We start from the raw sequence: 14,758 nt of genomic DNA on the forward strand, positions 1-14,758 counted from the left end.
CCCACACAGAGGGATAACTTAGTATTCAGTACAATGGTCTGGCCTGGCCTCAGGGTTACACCCACACAGAGTGATAACTTTAGTATTCAGTACAATGGTCTGGCCTGGCCTCAGGGTTACACCCACACAGAGGGATAACAGTTAGTATTCAGTACAATGGTCTGGCCTGGCCTCAGGGTTACACCCACACAGAGGGATAACTTAGTATTCAGTACAATGGTCTGGCCTGGCCTCAGGGTTACACCCACACAGAGTGATAACTTAGTTAGTATTCAGTACAATGGTCTGGCCTGGCCTCAGGGTTACACCCACACAGAGGGATAACTTAGTTAGTATTCAGTACAATGGTCTGGCCTGGCCTCAGGGTTACACCCACACAGAGGGATAACTTAGTTAGTATACAGTACAATGGTCTGGCCTGGCCTCAGGGTTATACCCACACAGAGGGATAACTTAGTATTCAGTACAATGGTCTGGCCTGGCCTCAGGGTTACACCCACACAGAGGGATAACTTAGTATTCAGTACAATGGTCTGGCCTGGCCTCAGGGTTACACCCACACAGAGTGATAACTTAGTTAGTATTCAGTACAATGGTCTGGCCTGGCCTCAGGGTTACACCCACACAGAGGGATAACTTAGTTAGTATTCAGTACAATGGTCTGGCCTGGCCTCAGGGTTACACCCACACAGAGGGATAACTTAGTATTCAGTACAATGGTCTGGCCTGGCCTCAGGGTTACACCCACACAGAGTGATAACTTAGTTAGTATTCAGTACAATGGTCTGGCCTGGCCTCAGGGTTACACCCACACAGAGGGATAACTTAGTTAGTATTCAGTACAATGGTCTGGCCTGGCCTCAGGGTTACACCCACACAGAGTGATAACTTAGTTAGTATTCAGTACAATGGTCTGGCCTGGCCTCAGGGTTACACTCACCAATCAGAGGGTCCATCTCTATGGGCAGGTGGTGGGCCTGTTCCAGGGAGTAACCTGGCGCTCCTCTCAAACCTGGAAACACACACACACACTTATATATCACGCACGCATGGGCGCACACACACGCACACACACACACACACACACACACACACACACACACACACACACACACACACACACACACACACACACACACACACACACACACACACACACACACACACACACACACACACACACACACACACACACAGAGCACCTGCTCCATGGTCAGAGGTTGGTTCATGAAGGTTTCCATGAAGCTTATTGATTTCAGTTCCTGACTGTCAGGCTGAGTAGAGCTATGATCCCCTGGAGGGAGACTGGAGGGCAGAAACACAGCAGCATGCTGGGAATATGAAGCCCTTATTATTCTGCTCATTATTGTTGGAACCCAGAACACTTTTCTTCTCTCCAACAGAAAAACATTGGAGCTGCAGCTGTGGTCCTTAACGACAGAATGTAAGGCTCCACTCAGGTACTCAACTCGGTGTGTGTGTGTGTGTGTGTGTGTGTGTGTGTGTGTGTGTGTGTGTGTGATGAGTGTGTGCTCCGGTGACAGATGTGGAAGTGTGAGGAGAATGTGGTGCAGTCGCAGCCTAATTTCCCAGTAAGCTTTGCAGTGACCCTTGACCCTGAGGTGAGTTTGGTTTCCGAGAAGTGTGTATGTGTGTGTGTGTGTGTTTGCGTTTGTGCGTGTGTATATGTGTATGTGTTTGTGCGCCTGCGTGTGTGTGTTCCTTGGAGTGTTGGTGGGTAATGTTGTTCACACATGCCTGAGGACCAACATGTGGAACCACTCAGACTCTCTTCACCTGACCAAGGGGTGTAGCAGGGTGGGTGATGCAGTGGTAAGGCACTGGTCAAATGAAGTGGACTATATAGGGAATGAAGTGGACTATATAGGGACGCAACCATGAATGACTGTGGAGATGGTGCTGGCTAACTCTGGTTTGTCCAGACCCAGGCTGCTACAGACCCAAGCTGTGCTACAGACCCAGGCTGTGCTACAGACCCAAGCTGTGCTCCAGACCCAAGCTGTGCTCCAGACCCAGGCTGTGCTCCAGACCCAAGCTGTGCTACAGACCCAAGCTGTGCTCCAGACCCAGGCTGTGCTACAGACCCAGGCTGTGCTACAGACCCAGGCTGTGCTACAGACCCAGGCTGTGCTACAGACCCAGGATGTGCTACAGACCCAGGCTGTGCTCTAGACCCAGGCTGTGCTACAGATCCAAGCTGTGCTCCAGACCCAGGCTGCTACAGACCCAGGCTGTGCTACAGACCCAGGCTCAGGCTGTGCTACAGACCCAGGCTGCTACAGACCCAGGCTGTGCTACAGACCCAGGCTGCTACAGACCCAGGGCCAGGCTGTGCTCCAGACCCAGACTGCTACAGACCCAGGCCCAGGCTGTGCTACAGACCCAGGCTGTGCTGCAGACCCAGGCCCAGGCTGTGCTACAGACCCAGGCTGTGCTACAGACCCAGGCTGCTACAGACCCAGGCTGTGCTACGGACCCAGGCTGTGCTACAGACCCATGCTGTGCTACAGACCCATGCTGTGCTACAGACTCAGGCTGTGCTACAGACCCAGGCTGCTACATACCAAGGCTGTGCTACAGACCCAGGCCCGGGCTGTGCTACAGACCCAGGCTGTGCTACAGGCCCAGGCTGTGCTACAGACCCAGGCCCAGGCTGTGCTACAGACCCAGGCTGTGCTACAGACCCAGGCTGTGCTACAGACCCAGGCCCAGGCTGTGCTCCAGACCCAGGTTGCTACAGGCCCAGGCTGTGCTACAGACCCAGGCCCAGGCTGTGCTACAGACCCAGGTTGCTACAGGCCCAGGCTGTGCTACAGACCCAGGCCCAGGCTGTGCTACAGACCCAGGTTGCTACAGGCCCAGGCTGTGCTACAGACCCAGGTTGCTACAGGCCCAGGCTGTGCTACAGACCCAGGCTGCTACAGACCTGAACAGCTGTAGTGTGTAGACTAGCCCTGGTTGGTATGGAGTTTTACAGGGCCACTGCTGTGGTAGGTAGCACATGTGGTGGAACACGCAATTAGTTTTACAAGAGCATGTGTGTTCTGGCCTGGGAGAGTGTGTGTGTATGTGTTTTCTGGCCTCTGAGTGTGTGTAGTCCACTCACCGACGGTGTTGTGCCAGCGGTTGACAGCGAACAGTCGGCTACAGGTGACAGTGACAGCGGCAGGGACAGAGAGGTGTGGCAGGGTGTTGGCTGCTACGTGTGTCACGGGGGAGTTGGAGGGAAACTTCAACACCATGATCACATCCTGCTGCATCTGGTCCTTAAACATCAGAGGACTCTGGGGAAGGAAACACTATTGAGTAGAAGAGAGAAGAAGACAAGGAGTGTAGAGGGTGGAGGATGGAGGGATGGAGGAGGATGAGAGAGAAGGGGACAGAATGGAGAGAGGTAATTAGTGAGGAGGTAAAACAGGGTTCAGACACAGAGGAGCTGCATGTACATGAGGGAGGAGGAGAGGAGAGGAGAGGAGAGGAGAGGAGAGGAGAGGAGAGGAGAGGGAGGGATGAGGAGGGGAAAGAGAAAAAGGAGGGAAGGGGAGGGGAGGGAGGGAGGAGGAAGAGGATGGGAGGGGGGAGTAGGAGGAAAGGGAAGAGGAGGACAGGAGGGAGGAGGAGGACAGGAGGGAGAAGAAAGGGAGGGGTAGGGAGGAGAAGGGAGGAGGAGCAGGAAGAGGGGAGAGGAGGTGGGGAGGAAGAAGGGAGAAGAGCCATACTGTACATATAGACATACAGGCAGACACACAGAAAGACAGACAGGGGTTAGAAACATGAGATGGAGCTGTTTTATATGTCAGATGGTTAGTACATGAAACATCAGGGACAAGGGTTGTCCATCCATATGCATGTATCTTCACTTGCAAACACAGTCAGGGCAACATTTTCCTAGTGCTAAATAATTTAGATAATTGTTGCACTTTGCACAATTCTTTTGCACTACGAAAACGTGGCTCTCAGTTCAGTTGACTGTATGGGGATAGCAAAAAGGGCTAAACCAACAAGACCTCAGACAGCAGCTGACTGCTGTGGTAGAACTGGGCCAGTAGGGGGCACACTTTCCTCTGCTCTACACAACAGACACATTCAACGGGACATCTGTTGGTAGCTGTTCTGTTCTGGTACTGAGTAAGGCGTTCGTATTGTTATGGTTTTCATATTTAATGATGAAAATGCTTGTAAAATGTAAATGTATAGTCTGTGTGGACTTCTGATGCTTTCATTGCACATTTCTACTTTTTAGTCCTGGTTCTTGCAGCCTGCTTGAATACAGACATGCATGAGAGTTGAAATGTGGAGTGGGTACAAGGAGTGGAGAACATGGTAGAAAAGAGAGCATAGAGAAACCTACTGACAACATCTTCTCTCTCCCACCATGGAGAGGTGGGACTACCACACACACCAAAAACACACCATACAAACACACACACATGAATGCAGAGACACACTTGCATGGACACACACGCTCGCACGCACACACACACACACAGATAGACAGAGACGCAGCATGCTGTGTTTCTCACCAGGTGCATGGCCGAGCTGCGAGGAGGATGTGGCTCGATGAGCAACTGAGACGGAGTCTGTCCAACAATCAGAATCTGCTGCTCCATCGCCTGAGGAGAGCGGGAGGATAGAGACGGAGAGAGAGGGGGAGAGCAGGAGAGACAGCAATATAGAGGGGGAGAGAGAGGGGGGGACAGTGATAGAGAGGGAGAGAGAGGGGGAGAGCAGGAGAGACAGCAATATAGAGGGGGAGAGAAGGGGAGAGACAGCGATAGAGATGGGGAGAGCAGGGGAGAGACAGCGATAGAGAGGGAGAGAGGGGGAGAGCAGGGGAGAGACGGCGATAGAGAGGGAGAGAGAGGGGGAGAGCAGGGGAGAGGGTAGACAGAGACAGAAAGGGGGAGGAGAAGGGGAGGAGAGAATGAACAGAGAGAGAGGGAGACAGAGAGAGGAGAGAGATGAGAGAGAGGAAGAGGAGAGAAAAAGAGAGATACTGCTGTCACTATCAATAATCATCAAAGTGATGGGTCAATGCGTTAGTTGACATTGCAAGCAAATCCTAACTCAGCCGTGCCTCCAAGGAGGGGCGTAGAGGGACGAGAGGGGTGCACTGACAATTCGCCTAGGTCCTCCCCCTCCCCCCTTTCTCCCCATTTCCTCCCCTCTCAGCCTGCAGAGTCATCCAAGTGTTAGCATGGAAGAGACAACCCTTTCCCTATTAACATGCTTCAGTTAACCATTCCCATCCCGGGACCCCCCACACTGACGCTAACCTGGACTGACATGATGCTAGGACTGCAGCAGGCCCCACGTCCATGTTATTGGGCCTGGAACAAAGGCAGAGAGCAAATGCACACACATGCACTCACACACAGTACTAGACAGTACACACCACTCAGTATCTACAGCTTCCATTGGCAACCACATGCCATAGTGGGAGCAATGTGTTCTGGGTAGAAGGTGATTCTTAGCCAGGACCATCTACCCACAATACCCAGGTCACTTCCCATCATGCATAGCACCAGAGAGGTGAAGCCCCCTGGTCAGTTGAACATTGTAGGACACCAGTGGATGTTTCCCATGAGTCGTCGAGCGGCGAGCACATTTGGCAACCATTATCAGTCAGTGATTCTTTACTACGCAGTCCGTCAAGTAATAACCTAGTCCCATTATAGCTATTTTAGGTGAGGGCTGGGGTCAGGGTCACCACGTCTATTCACATAGCGAAATCTGATCCAGAGATCAGAAAGAACCAGAGGGCCATATGGAAGACATCAGAAAAAATTTACGGAATAATTATTTTGGTTCTCCCGGAGAACGTTGACCGTGTACAACTGCTATATTTCTATAGGCAAAGAAAGAGTGTGAGCAGAGAGAGAGAGGGAGAGAAAAGAGCAGAGAGAGAGAGAGAGAGAGAGAGGAGCAGAGAGTGCAGAGAGAGAGCAGAGAGAGAGACAGAGAGCAGACAGAGAGAGAGCAGAGAGAGAGAGAGAGAGCAGAGACAGAGAGACAGAGAGAGAAGCGAGAGAGAGAGCAGAGAGAGCAGAAAGAGAGAGCGCAGAGAGAGAGAGCAGAGAGAGAGCAGAGAGAGCAGAGAGAGCAGAGAGAAAGCAGAGAGAGAAGAGAGAGAGTGAGAGCAGAGAGCAGAGAGAGAGCAGAGAGAGCAGAGAGAGCAGAGAGAGCAGAGAGAGAGACAGAGAGCAGAGAGAAAGCAGAGAGAGAAGAGAGAGAGTGAGAGCAGAGAGAAAGCAGAGAGAGAGAGAGAGCAGAGAGAGAGACAGAGAGCAGAGAGAAAGCAGAGAGAGAAGAGAGAGAGTGAGAGCAGAGAGAAAGCAGAGAGAGAGAGAGAGAGAGCAGAGAGCAGAGAGAGAGAGAGAGCGCAGAGTGATTGAAGGTTATCTGAAGTGCATGTTTTCTCCCGACCATCACAACAACATGCCAATAGCGCTAATCCTCTCTGCGGTCGGTGTGTCAGAAAGTCACCTGTATCTCAACAGCCATTTCGAAGACTTAACAGGCAGTTCATTCATTTACGGACCGCCTGCTTTAAGGCCCTGCTTGTCTTTTGGCTGATAAGTGGCACGTATTGCGTAACTATCTGCTGCTGTAGCTCCCAGAATCAACCAACCTGCCTGGATGAACACACAGGTGTATCAGCAGCTATCACCTGGCCTGGGGGGCAGACAGATGGATGGACGGTGGGCAGGGGGATGGACAACAGACAGACAGGTATAATGCGTGGTATAGTACTGACTCATTGTACCTGGGAAGTAGGAACTAACGAACTCCTGTTCGTCAGGTATGCATCACCTTTCACCCACATCGAATGAATGCTCCACACACCAAATTAACACAGACGGGTCATATGAATAGATTGTGTTTTTATGTGTAGTTGAGATCAGAGTTTTTCTTTGGAAGTGTGATGACTTGTAGTTATTAATTATCATATAATGACATTCTAAAGGATCTATAAGAAACTTTAACCAAGGCACTACCCGCACCCACACAAAGCCAAAAGATATGTTTTGAATTCCATCCATTCTTACACTATTAAAACCTTGTTGTGAGGTTATGAAGTTAAGATGTTATGTCGTTGGAACAATGTAAGTGACTGTGAGATGAGCCAGTGTGGATTGGCTGTAGGTAATCCTTTCCCCACAGACAGAGGTTAGCCTGAAGTGTCTCTGTGAATGACCGTCTCTGAGTTGACATGTGAACTACTGTATGTAGAAGTACACCGCCTTGTCTCTAACAATGTTGTCACAACCACAGCTACCATCACCAGGAATCTGTGTCTTTTAAGTTATGTATAGCTTATCAAGGGATCTTCTTATAGCTGAGGTCAACTATTTAAACACCAGCATGCCAGAGCTGCTACTACGGCTAGGTGACTGCGGTAAGCATAATGAAAGCAGCTTCAAAGCTTCTGTCATCACAAGGACACCTTCATTGGGCTAGCACCCCCCCCCCCCCCCCCCCATGTTGTTTGTCCCTTCAATAGGCAGTAATGGGCCTTCTAACTGGAGGCTGTGTGACTGGCTGTCTGCAGGAGAACAGCCTCACTGATGAATAATTTGTCTGTTTGTGTCTGAGTGATACAGCAGGGTCTGTATCAGGGGGCTGCTGTCATGTTTTCCATATGAGAAGGCTGTCAGGATCGACATCAAGGCTGGAGTAGGACTGCTGTTCCAGCAGCGCGCCCAGTAGACCTGTCACTGTGCCCTCAGCCAACCACGGCCCGGACGCCTGTCTTAGCCAACAACGGCCCGGGTGGCCCGGACGCATGTAACAGCAGCCGCCATCAGCCAGTCTAATCTGACACCTAATCAGAGGAATGATTATCTCTCATTCTGACTTTGTAATTCCTTGACATTTTAATGCCATAATTGCAGTGGTTAATGTCAGACCTGCGGTTGCACCTGTCAGACAGGTATGAACCAGAACCTGCCTGAAGCCAATCAACACATCCTAAAATGTTCTGGAACCAATCAACACATCCTAAAATGGTCTGGAGCCAAACAACACATCCCAGAAAGTTCTGGAACCAATCAGCACATCTCAGAATGTTATGGAGCCAGTCAGCACATCCACTCAGATTGGCTGGCTGACTGACTAACTGATAGGCTGGCTGACTGACTAACTGATAGGCTGGCTGGCTGACTGACTAACTGATAGGCTGGCTGGCTGACTGACTAACTGATAGGCTGGCTGGCTGACTGACTAACTGATAGGCTGGCTGACTGACTGACTGACTAACTGATAGGCTGGTTGACTGACTAACTGATAGGCTGGCTGACTGACTAACTGATAGGCTGGCTGACTGACTAACTGATAGGCTGGCTGACTGACTAACTGATAGGCTGGCTGACTGACTAACTGATAGGCTGGCTGACTGACTAACTGATAGGCTGGCTGACTGAATAACTGATAGGCTGGCTGACTGAATAACTGATAGGCTGGCTGGCAGACTAACTGATAGGCTGGCTGGCTGACTAACTGATAGGCTGGCTGGCTGACTAACTGATAGGCTGGCTGGCTGACTAACTGATAGGCTGACTGACTAACTGATAGGCTGGCTGACTAACTGATAGGCTGGCTGACTAACTGATAGGCTGGCTGACTAACTGATAGGCTGGCTGACTGACTAACTGAAAGGCTGACTGGCTGATGGGTCAGCTGAAATAAGACCATGTTGGGATCCTTTGACTGGGAGCAGCTCCACACCTGGATCCCACCGCTGCCACCTTATTTCCACCAATACACAGGATCCCAACACTTCCACCATTATCAGCCAAATCTATCCTTGGGATGCATCCCAAAAGACAGCCTTTTTCCATAGGGCTCTGCTCAAAAGTACTGCACTGTATAGGGAATAGGGTGCCATGTGGGATGCAGGTTTATGTCTATCGTTAATTGTAGTGCTTGAGATAGAAGGTCTATTGTCTGAAGCATTGAAACTTTCTTCCTTGAGCTACATATTATCTCGCACAGATGAATTTGTTGTTTTGCAGACTTGACCTTAGGTTTCTGTCTCTGAGTAAATGACAGGCAGTAATTATTCACCTGCTATGGAGTAAGAATAAGAGGATCTGACGAAGGACTTGAGGTATTCAGGCATACCTTCATTAGTACTTATCATATCTGTTGCATTTAGCTGAGCTAAGTCCTCCCTCCAACACACACAGACACATGTCAGAAAGGAGACAACATCAACTGGTCACCACCATTAGGCAGTATGGAGCTACACAGTCAGCTTCCATCCTAACACTATCGCCTCGCAGGGTGGCAGACAGACAGACAGCTTCCAAAACCTCACAGCCAGATGACTCCAATAATTGCCATTGTCTGAAAAAGCATGAGAGGAAATAATGAAAACCAAAGCCGTTGTCCATATTGTTTGGTAATTAGGCAGCTGAGTGATTTGCATAGTGGTCACTTGATAGATAAAGCCGGCCCGGGAAGTGACGGGATATAAATGAGTTGTTTTGCAGACAGCAGATGGTGGATATCACAGGGAGAGGAGATCACACTGAAAACACCACACTGCTGCTGCATGCCAGCTGCTACTGCTGTACTGTAGTCTCAGCTCTCCTCCTTTTGACCTATCTATCTATCTCCCTCTTCCTTGCATTCCCTATCTATACGAACCTCTCCTTCTCCCTCCCTCCCTCTCTCTCTACCTCCTCTCCCTCGCTCTCCTGCTTTCTCTACCTTCCTCTCTCTCTACCTCCTCCTCTCACTCTCTCTCTCTACCTCCCTCTCTTTCTTCTGCCCTCTCTCTACCTCCTCCTCCCTCTCCTTCTACCTACCCCTCTCCCTCACACTCTTTCCCTCCTTCTCTCTCTCCCTCTCTCTACCTCTCTCTCCCTCTCAACCTCCCTGTCTCTCTCTATACCTCCCTCTCTACCTCCCTCGCGCTACTTCTTTCTACCTCCCTCTCTCTCTACCACCCTCTCTCTCTCTTCCTCCCTCTCTCTTCCTCCCTCTCCCTCGCTCTCCTGCTCTCTCTCTCTAACTTCCTCTCTTTCTACCACCCTCTCTCTACCTCCTCCTCTCCCTCTCTACCTCCCTCTTGTTCTACCTCCTCTTCCTCGCGCTCTCTACCTCCCTCTTTCTACATCCCTCTCTTTCTCTACCTCCGTCTCTCTACGCCCATCTCTCTCTACCTCGGTTTCTCTCTTCCTCACCCCTCTACCTCCTCTCCTCTCTCTCTCTCGCTCTCTCTCTGCAATTAAGCTATTCACAGCTTCCTGTCGCTCAGAGAACAGTTCAGATCTAGTCAATTAATTAAATGTAAATTAGAGGATTCACTCCCATGTCTATTCACTAGATGACCCCTTGATGATTTATATCAAACAACACTTCAGACTAACATTCATTGACCTGGGTGTGAGTGAGTGAGCAAGTGAGCGTGTGGGTCTGCAGTAATATAGGAGTAGTAAAGAATAACGTCAATTGTAAATGGAGTGAATGAGAGATAGTAAATAAAGCTACCCTTGACTTTGTACTGTATTGATCATGTATTTGCAACAACTATACTGTAAACCCATATCTGTGTGTACTCTATATGTGTTTTATGTGGTTGTTGTCATCTACGTCCTGTTGTCTGTAAATGATTATGGTTTAACAAAGACAAATTCCTGTGAAATACCAAATAAATGAACTGAACCCAGACAGAAGCAGCACTATCTATCTATGGTGGAGCTGGGTATATGGGAGGGGTGGGGTTTGGTGTCCATGGTGACAGTGACGTGCGTATCGTAGCGTGTCGTGTCAAGGCGTACCTCTCTGAGGGCGGGGTCAGTGATGCTGTCCAGGCTGACGGAACCCTCGTAGGTCAGGTGGTGAAAGACATTGAGGGCGCGCACCGCCTCGGGCCCGCGCTGCTTGTAGCCGAAAATAAGGTCAACCCACTGATGCAGCTGACACGACACGAACTCACTTTCCAGGGCCTGTCAGAACACACAGACACACAGGCAGGGTTAGAGGGGAAAGGCACCCGGCAGCATGAAAACACACACAGTACACATACTGTAACACACACACACGCGCACGCACACATACACAGGGTGAGTAGAGGAAAAAGGCACCCGGCAGCATGAAAACACACACAGTACACATACTGTAACACACACACACACACACACACACACACACACACACACACACACACACACACACACACACACACACACACACACACACGCACACGCACACGCACACGCACACATACACAGGGTGAGTAGAGGAAAAAGGCAGCCAGCAGCATGAAAACACAATGTACACACACAACAATACATACAAGGGAAAAAATAACACACACCACACAACCCAACACGCGTTACACTACACACACAGTCTATGTTACTGTACATACAACATCACTGCACTACTCAACACATAAACCTCACTGCACTAGTTGTGGTAAAACAGGGAGGAACACTACTATTGAACCTAAAGCATTCAGTGATATTAGACTCCTGAGTTTTGATAGCAGCTATTCTCTCTCCAGCCAGACTGTGATAAAATCCACGTCCCTATATAGTCCTATATATTTGACCAGGGCTCTCATCAAAAGTAGTGCACTAGCTAGATAGGGAATAGGGTGCTATTTGGGACGTAGCTTAACAAACAGGATGAGCCTCAGGAGAGCCGGCTTAATGCCTCCAGCCTGATATCAGCCAGGTATCATGTTTCTTCTCTGTCTATTAAAAACAATGACTAGCCATCTTTCTCATGGAGCTGTTCAAAACATATGGAGATCCACTTTACCGTAAGCCGTGTGTGTGTGTACAGAGAGGAAAATGTATTTCTTGGGTGTGTTTAGATACGATATCAAAGTAAAGATAACTACAGCATTCCTGTAGTCTTACACTGGCCCCTATGGTATACAGTGTTACAGTTCTGTTAGATCACTATGGTATACAGTGTTACAGTTCTGTTAGATCACTATGGTATACAGTGTTACAGTTCTGTTAGATCACTATGGTATACAGTGTTACAGTTCTGTTAGATCACTATGGTATACAGTGTTACAGTTCTGTTACATCACTATGGTAGACAGTGTTACAGTTCTGTTAGATCATTATGGTAAATAGTGTTACTGTTGTGTTAGATCACTATGGTAGACAGTGTTACTGTTGTGTTACATCACTATGGTAGACAGTGTTACTGTTGTGTTACATCACTATGGTAGACAGTGTTACTATTGTGTTACATCACTATGGTAGACAGTGTTACTATTGTGTTACATCACTATGGTAGACAGTGTTACTATTGTGCTACATCACTATGGTAGACAGTGTTACTGTTGTGTTACATAACTATGGTAGACATTGTTACTGCTGTGTTACATCACAATAGCACACAGTGTTACTGTTGTTACATCACTATAGTAGACAGTATTACTGTTGCGTTACATCACTATGGTAGACACTGTTACTGTTGTGTTTCATCACTATAGTAGACAGTGTTAATATTGTGTTACATCACTATGGTAGACAGTGTGACTGCTGTGTTACATCACTATGGTAGACACTGTTACTGTTGTGTTACATCACTATAGTAGACAGTATTACTGTTGTGTTACATCACTATGGTAGACATTGTTACTGTTGCGTTACATCACTATAGTAGACACTGTTACTGTTGTGTTACATCACTATAATAGACACTGTTACTGTTGTGTTACATCACTATGGTAGACAGTGTTACTGTTGTGTTACATCACTATGGTAGACAGTGTTACTGTTGTGTTACATCACTATGGTAGACAGTGTTACTGTTGTGTTACATCACTATAGTAGACAGTGTTACTATTGTGTTACATCACTATGGTAGACAGTGTTACTGTTGTGTTACATCACTATGGTAGACAGTGTTACTGTTGTGTTACATCACTATAGTAGACAGTGTTACTGTTGTGTTACATCACTATGGTAGACATTGTTACTGTTGTGTTACATCACTATGGTAGACAGTGTTAATGTTGTGTTACATCACTATAGTAGACAGTGTTAATGTTGTGTTACATCACTATGATAGACAGTGTTAATGTTGCGTTACATCACTATGGTAGATAGTGTTACTGTTGTGTTACATCACAATAGTACACAGTGTTACTGTTGTGTTACATCCCTATAGTAGACAGTGTTACTGTTGTGTTACATCACTATGGTAGACAGTGTTACTGTTGTGTTACATCACTATGGTAGACACTGTTACTGTTGTGTTACATCACTATAGTAGACAGTATTACTGTTGTGTTACATCCCTATGGTAGACACTGTTACTGTTGTGTTACATCACTATAGTAGACAGTGTTACTGTTGTGTTACATCACTATGGTAGACAGTGTTACTGTTGTGTTACATCACTATGGTAGACAGTGTTACTGTTGTGTTACATCACTATGGTAGACAGTGTTACTGTTGTGTTACATCACTATAGTAGACAGTGTTACTATTGTGTTACATCACTATGGTAGACAGTGTTACTGTTGTGTTACATCACTGTGGCAGACAGTGGTACTGTTGTGTTACTTATTTCACCTCATTTGCTCACATTGTATATAGACTTATTTTTCTACTGTATTATTGACTGTATGTTTGTTTTACTCCATGTGTAACTATGTGTTGTTATATTTGTCAAACTGCTTTGCTTTATCTTGGCCAGGTCACAGTTGTAAATGAGAACTTGTTCTCAACTTGACTACCTGGTTAAATAAAGGTGAAATAAATAAATAAATAGATCACTATGGTAGACAGTGGTACTGTTGTGTTACATCACTATGGTAGACAGCATTACTGTTGTGTTACATCACTATGGTAGACAGCATTACCGCTGTGTTACATCACTATGGTAGACAGTGGTACTGTTGTGTTACATCACTATGGTAGACAGTGGTACTGTTGTGTTACATCACTATGGTAGACAGTGGTACTGTTGTGTTACATCACTATGGTAGACAGTGGTACTGCTGTGTTACATCACTATGGTAGACAGTGGTACTGTTGTGTTACATCACTATGGTAGACAGTGGTACTGTTGTGTTACATCACTATGGTAGACAGCATTACTGTTGTGTTACATCACTATGGTAGACAGCATTACTGTTGTGTTACATCACTATGATAGACAGCATTACTGTTGTGTTACATCACTATGGTAGACAGCATTACTGTTGTGTTACATCACTATGGTAAATATATAGTGCTTATGTTATTATTGTTCTTATTGTCAATCCAGTGGCTACACACTACAACTCTTGCAGCTGATTTGTACAGAGACATGATGCAGGACTTTACACTCTCCCTCCCACAGGACAATAACAGCCTCTACCAACAGAGTGGAGCTAACAGACAGAGACAAACACAGACAGAGACGAACACAGACAGAGACGAATACAGAGGGAGCTGAACTAGCCACGGGGCATGTCACCACGATTGAATCAGGCACATGCAAAGATGGGAACTGGAGGGAGGAGGGGTGGCGGGAGGGTGGCGGAGGGACGGAGAGAGAGCAAGAGAGAGAGAGACGGAAATAAAATAAAAGGTAAAGTAAGAGGGAAGCAGAAAATGAAGAACGCCAGAGTGAGATCTGAAACACTGTCTACCAGCAGGATGACTGAGGACATAGATGGAGAGTAAAGATGATGATTCTCTACGTATCCATCCACGGATTCCGCATGTATACTAATATCTACAAGATAAGAGGATAAGAACACTGTGCCCCC

The 14,758-nt window shown here is 47.6% G+C and overlaps 1 protein-coding gene across 2 annotated transcripts in view; it reads right to left on the minus strand.

The window, feature by feature from the left end:
- Window positions 1–14,758, minus strand: part of LOC106612894 (neurobeachin) — a 301,033-nt gene that overhangs the window by 15,587 nt on the left and 270,688 nt on the right. The window contains exons 50-53 of one of the 2 annotated variants that reach the window (XM_045724516.1): window positions 10,809–10,976; window positions 4,545–4,634; window positions 3,128–3,305; window positions 941–1,012 (exon numbers count right to left, since the gene is read on the minus strand). In XM_045724516.1, the coding sequence (XP_045580472.1) occupies window positions 941–1,012; window positions 3,128–3,305; window positions 4,545–4,634; window positions 10,809–10,976 (508 nt within the window). Of the gene's footprint in view, window positions 1–940; window positions 1,013–3,127; window positions 3,321–4,544; window positions 4,635–10,808; window positions 10,977–14,758 lie in introns of both variants that reach the window. The other variant, XM_045724515.1, reaches the window with a different exon arrangement.

This window comes from Salmo salar, chromosome ssa09 (genome assembly GCF_905237065.1).
Source record: "Salmo salar chromosome ssa09, Ssal_v3.1, whole genome shotgun sequence".
In the NCBI taxonomy this organism is placed as follows: Eukaryota; Metazoa; Chordata; class Actinopteri; order Salmoniformes; family Salmonidae; genus Salmo; species Salmo salar.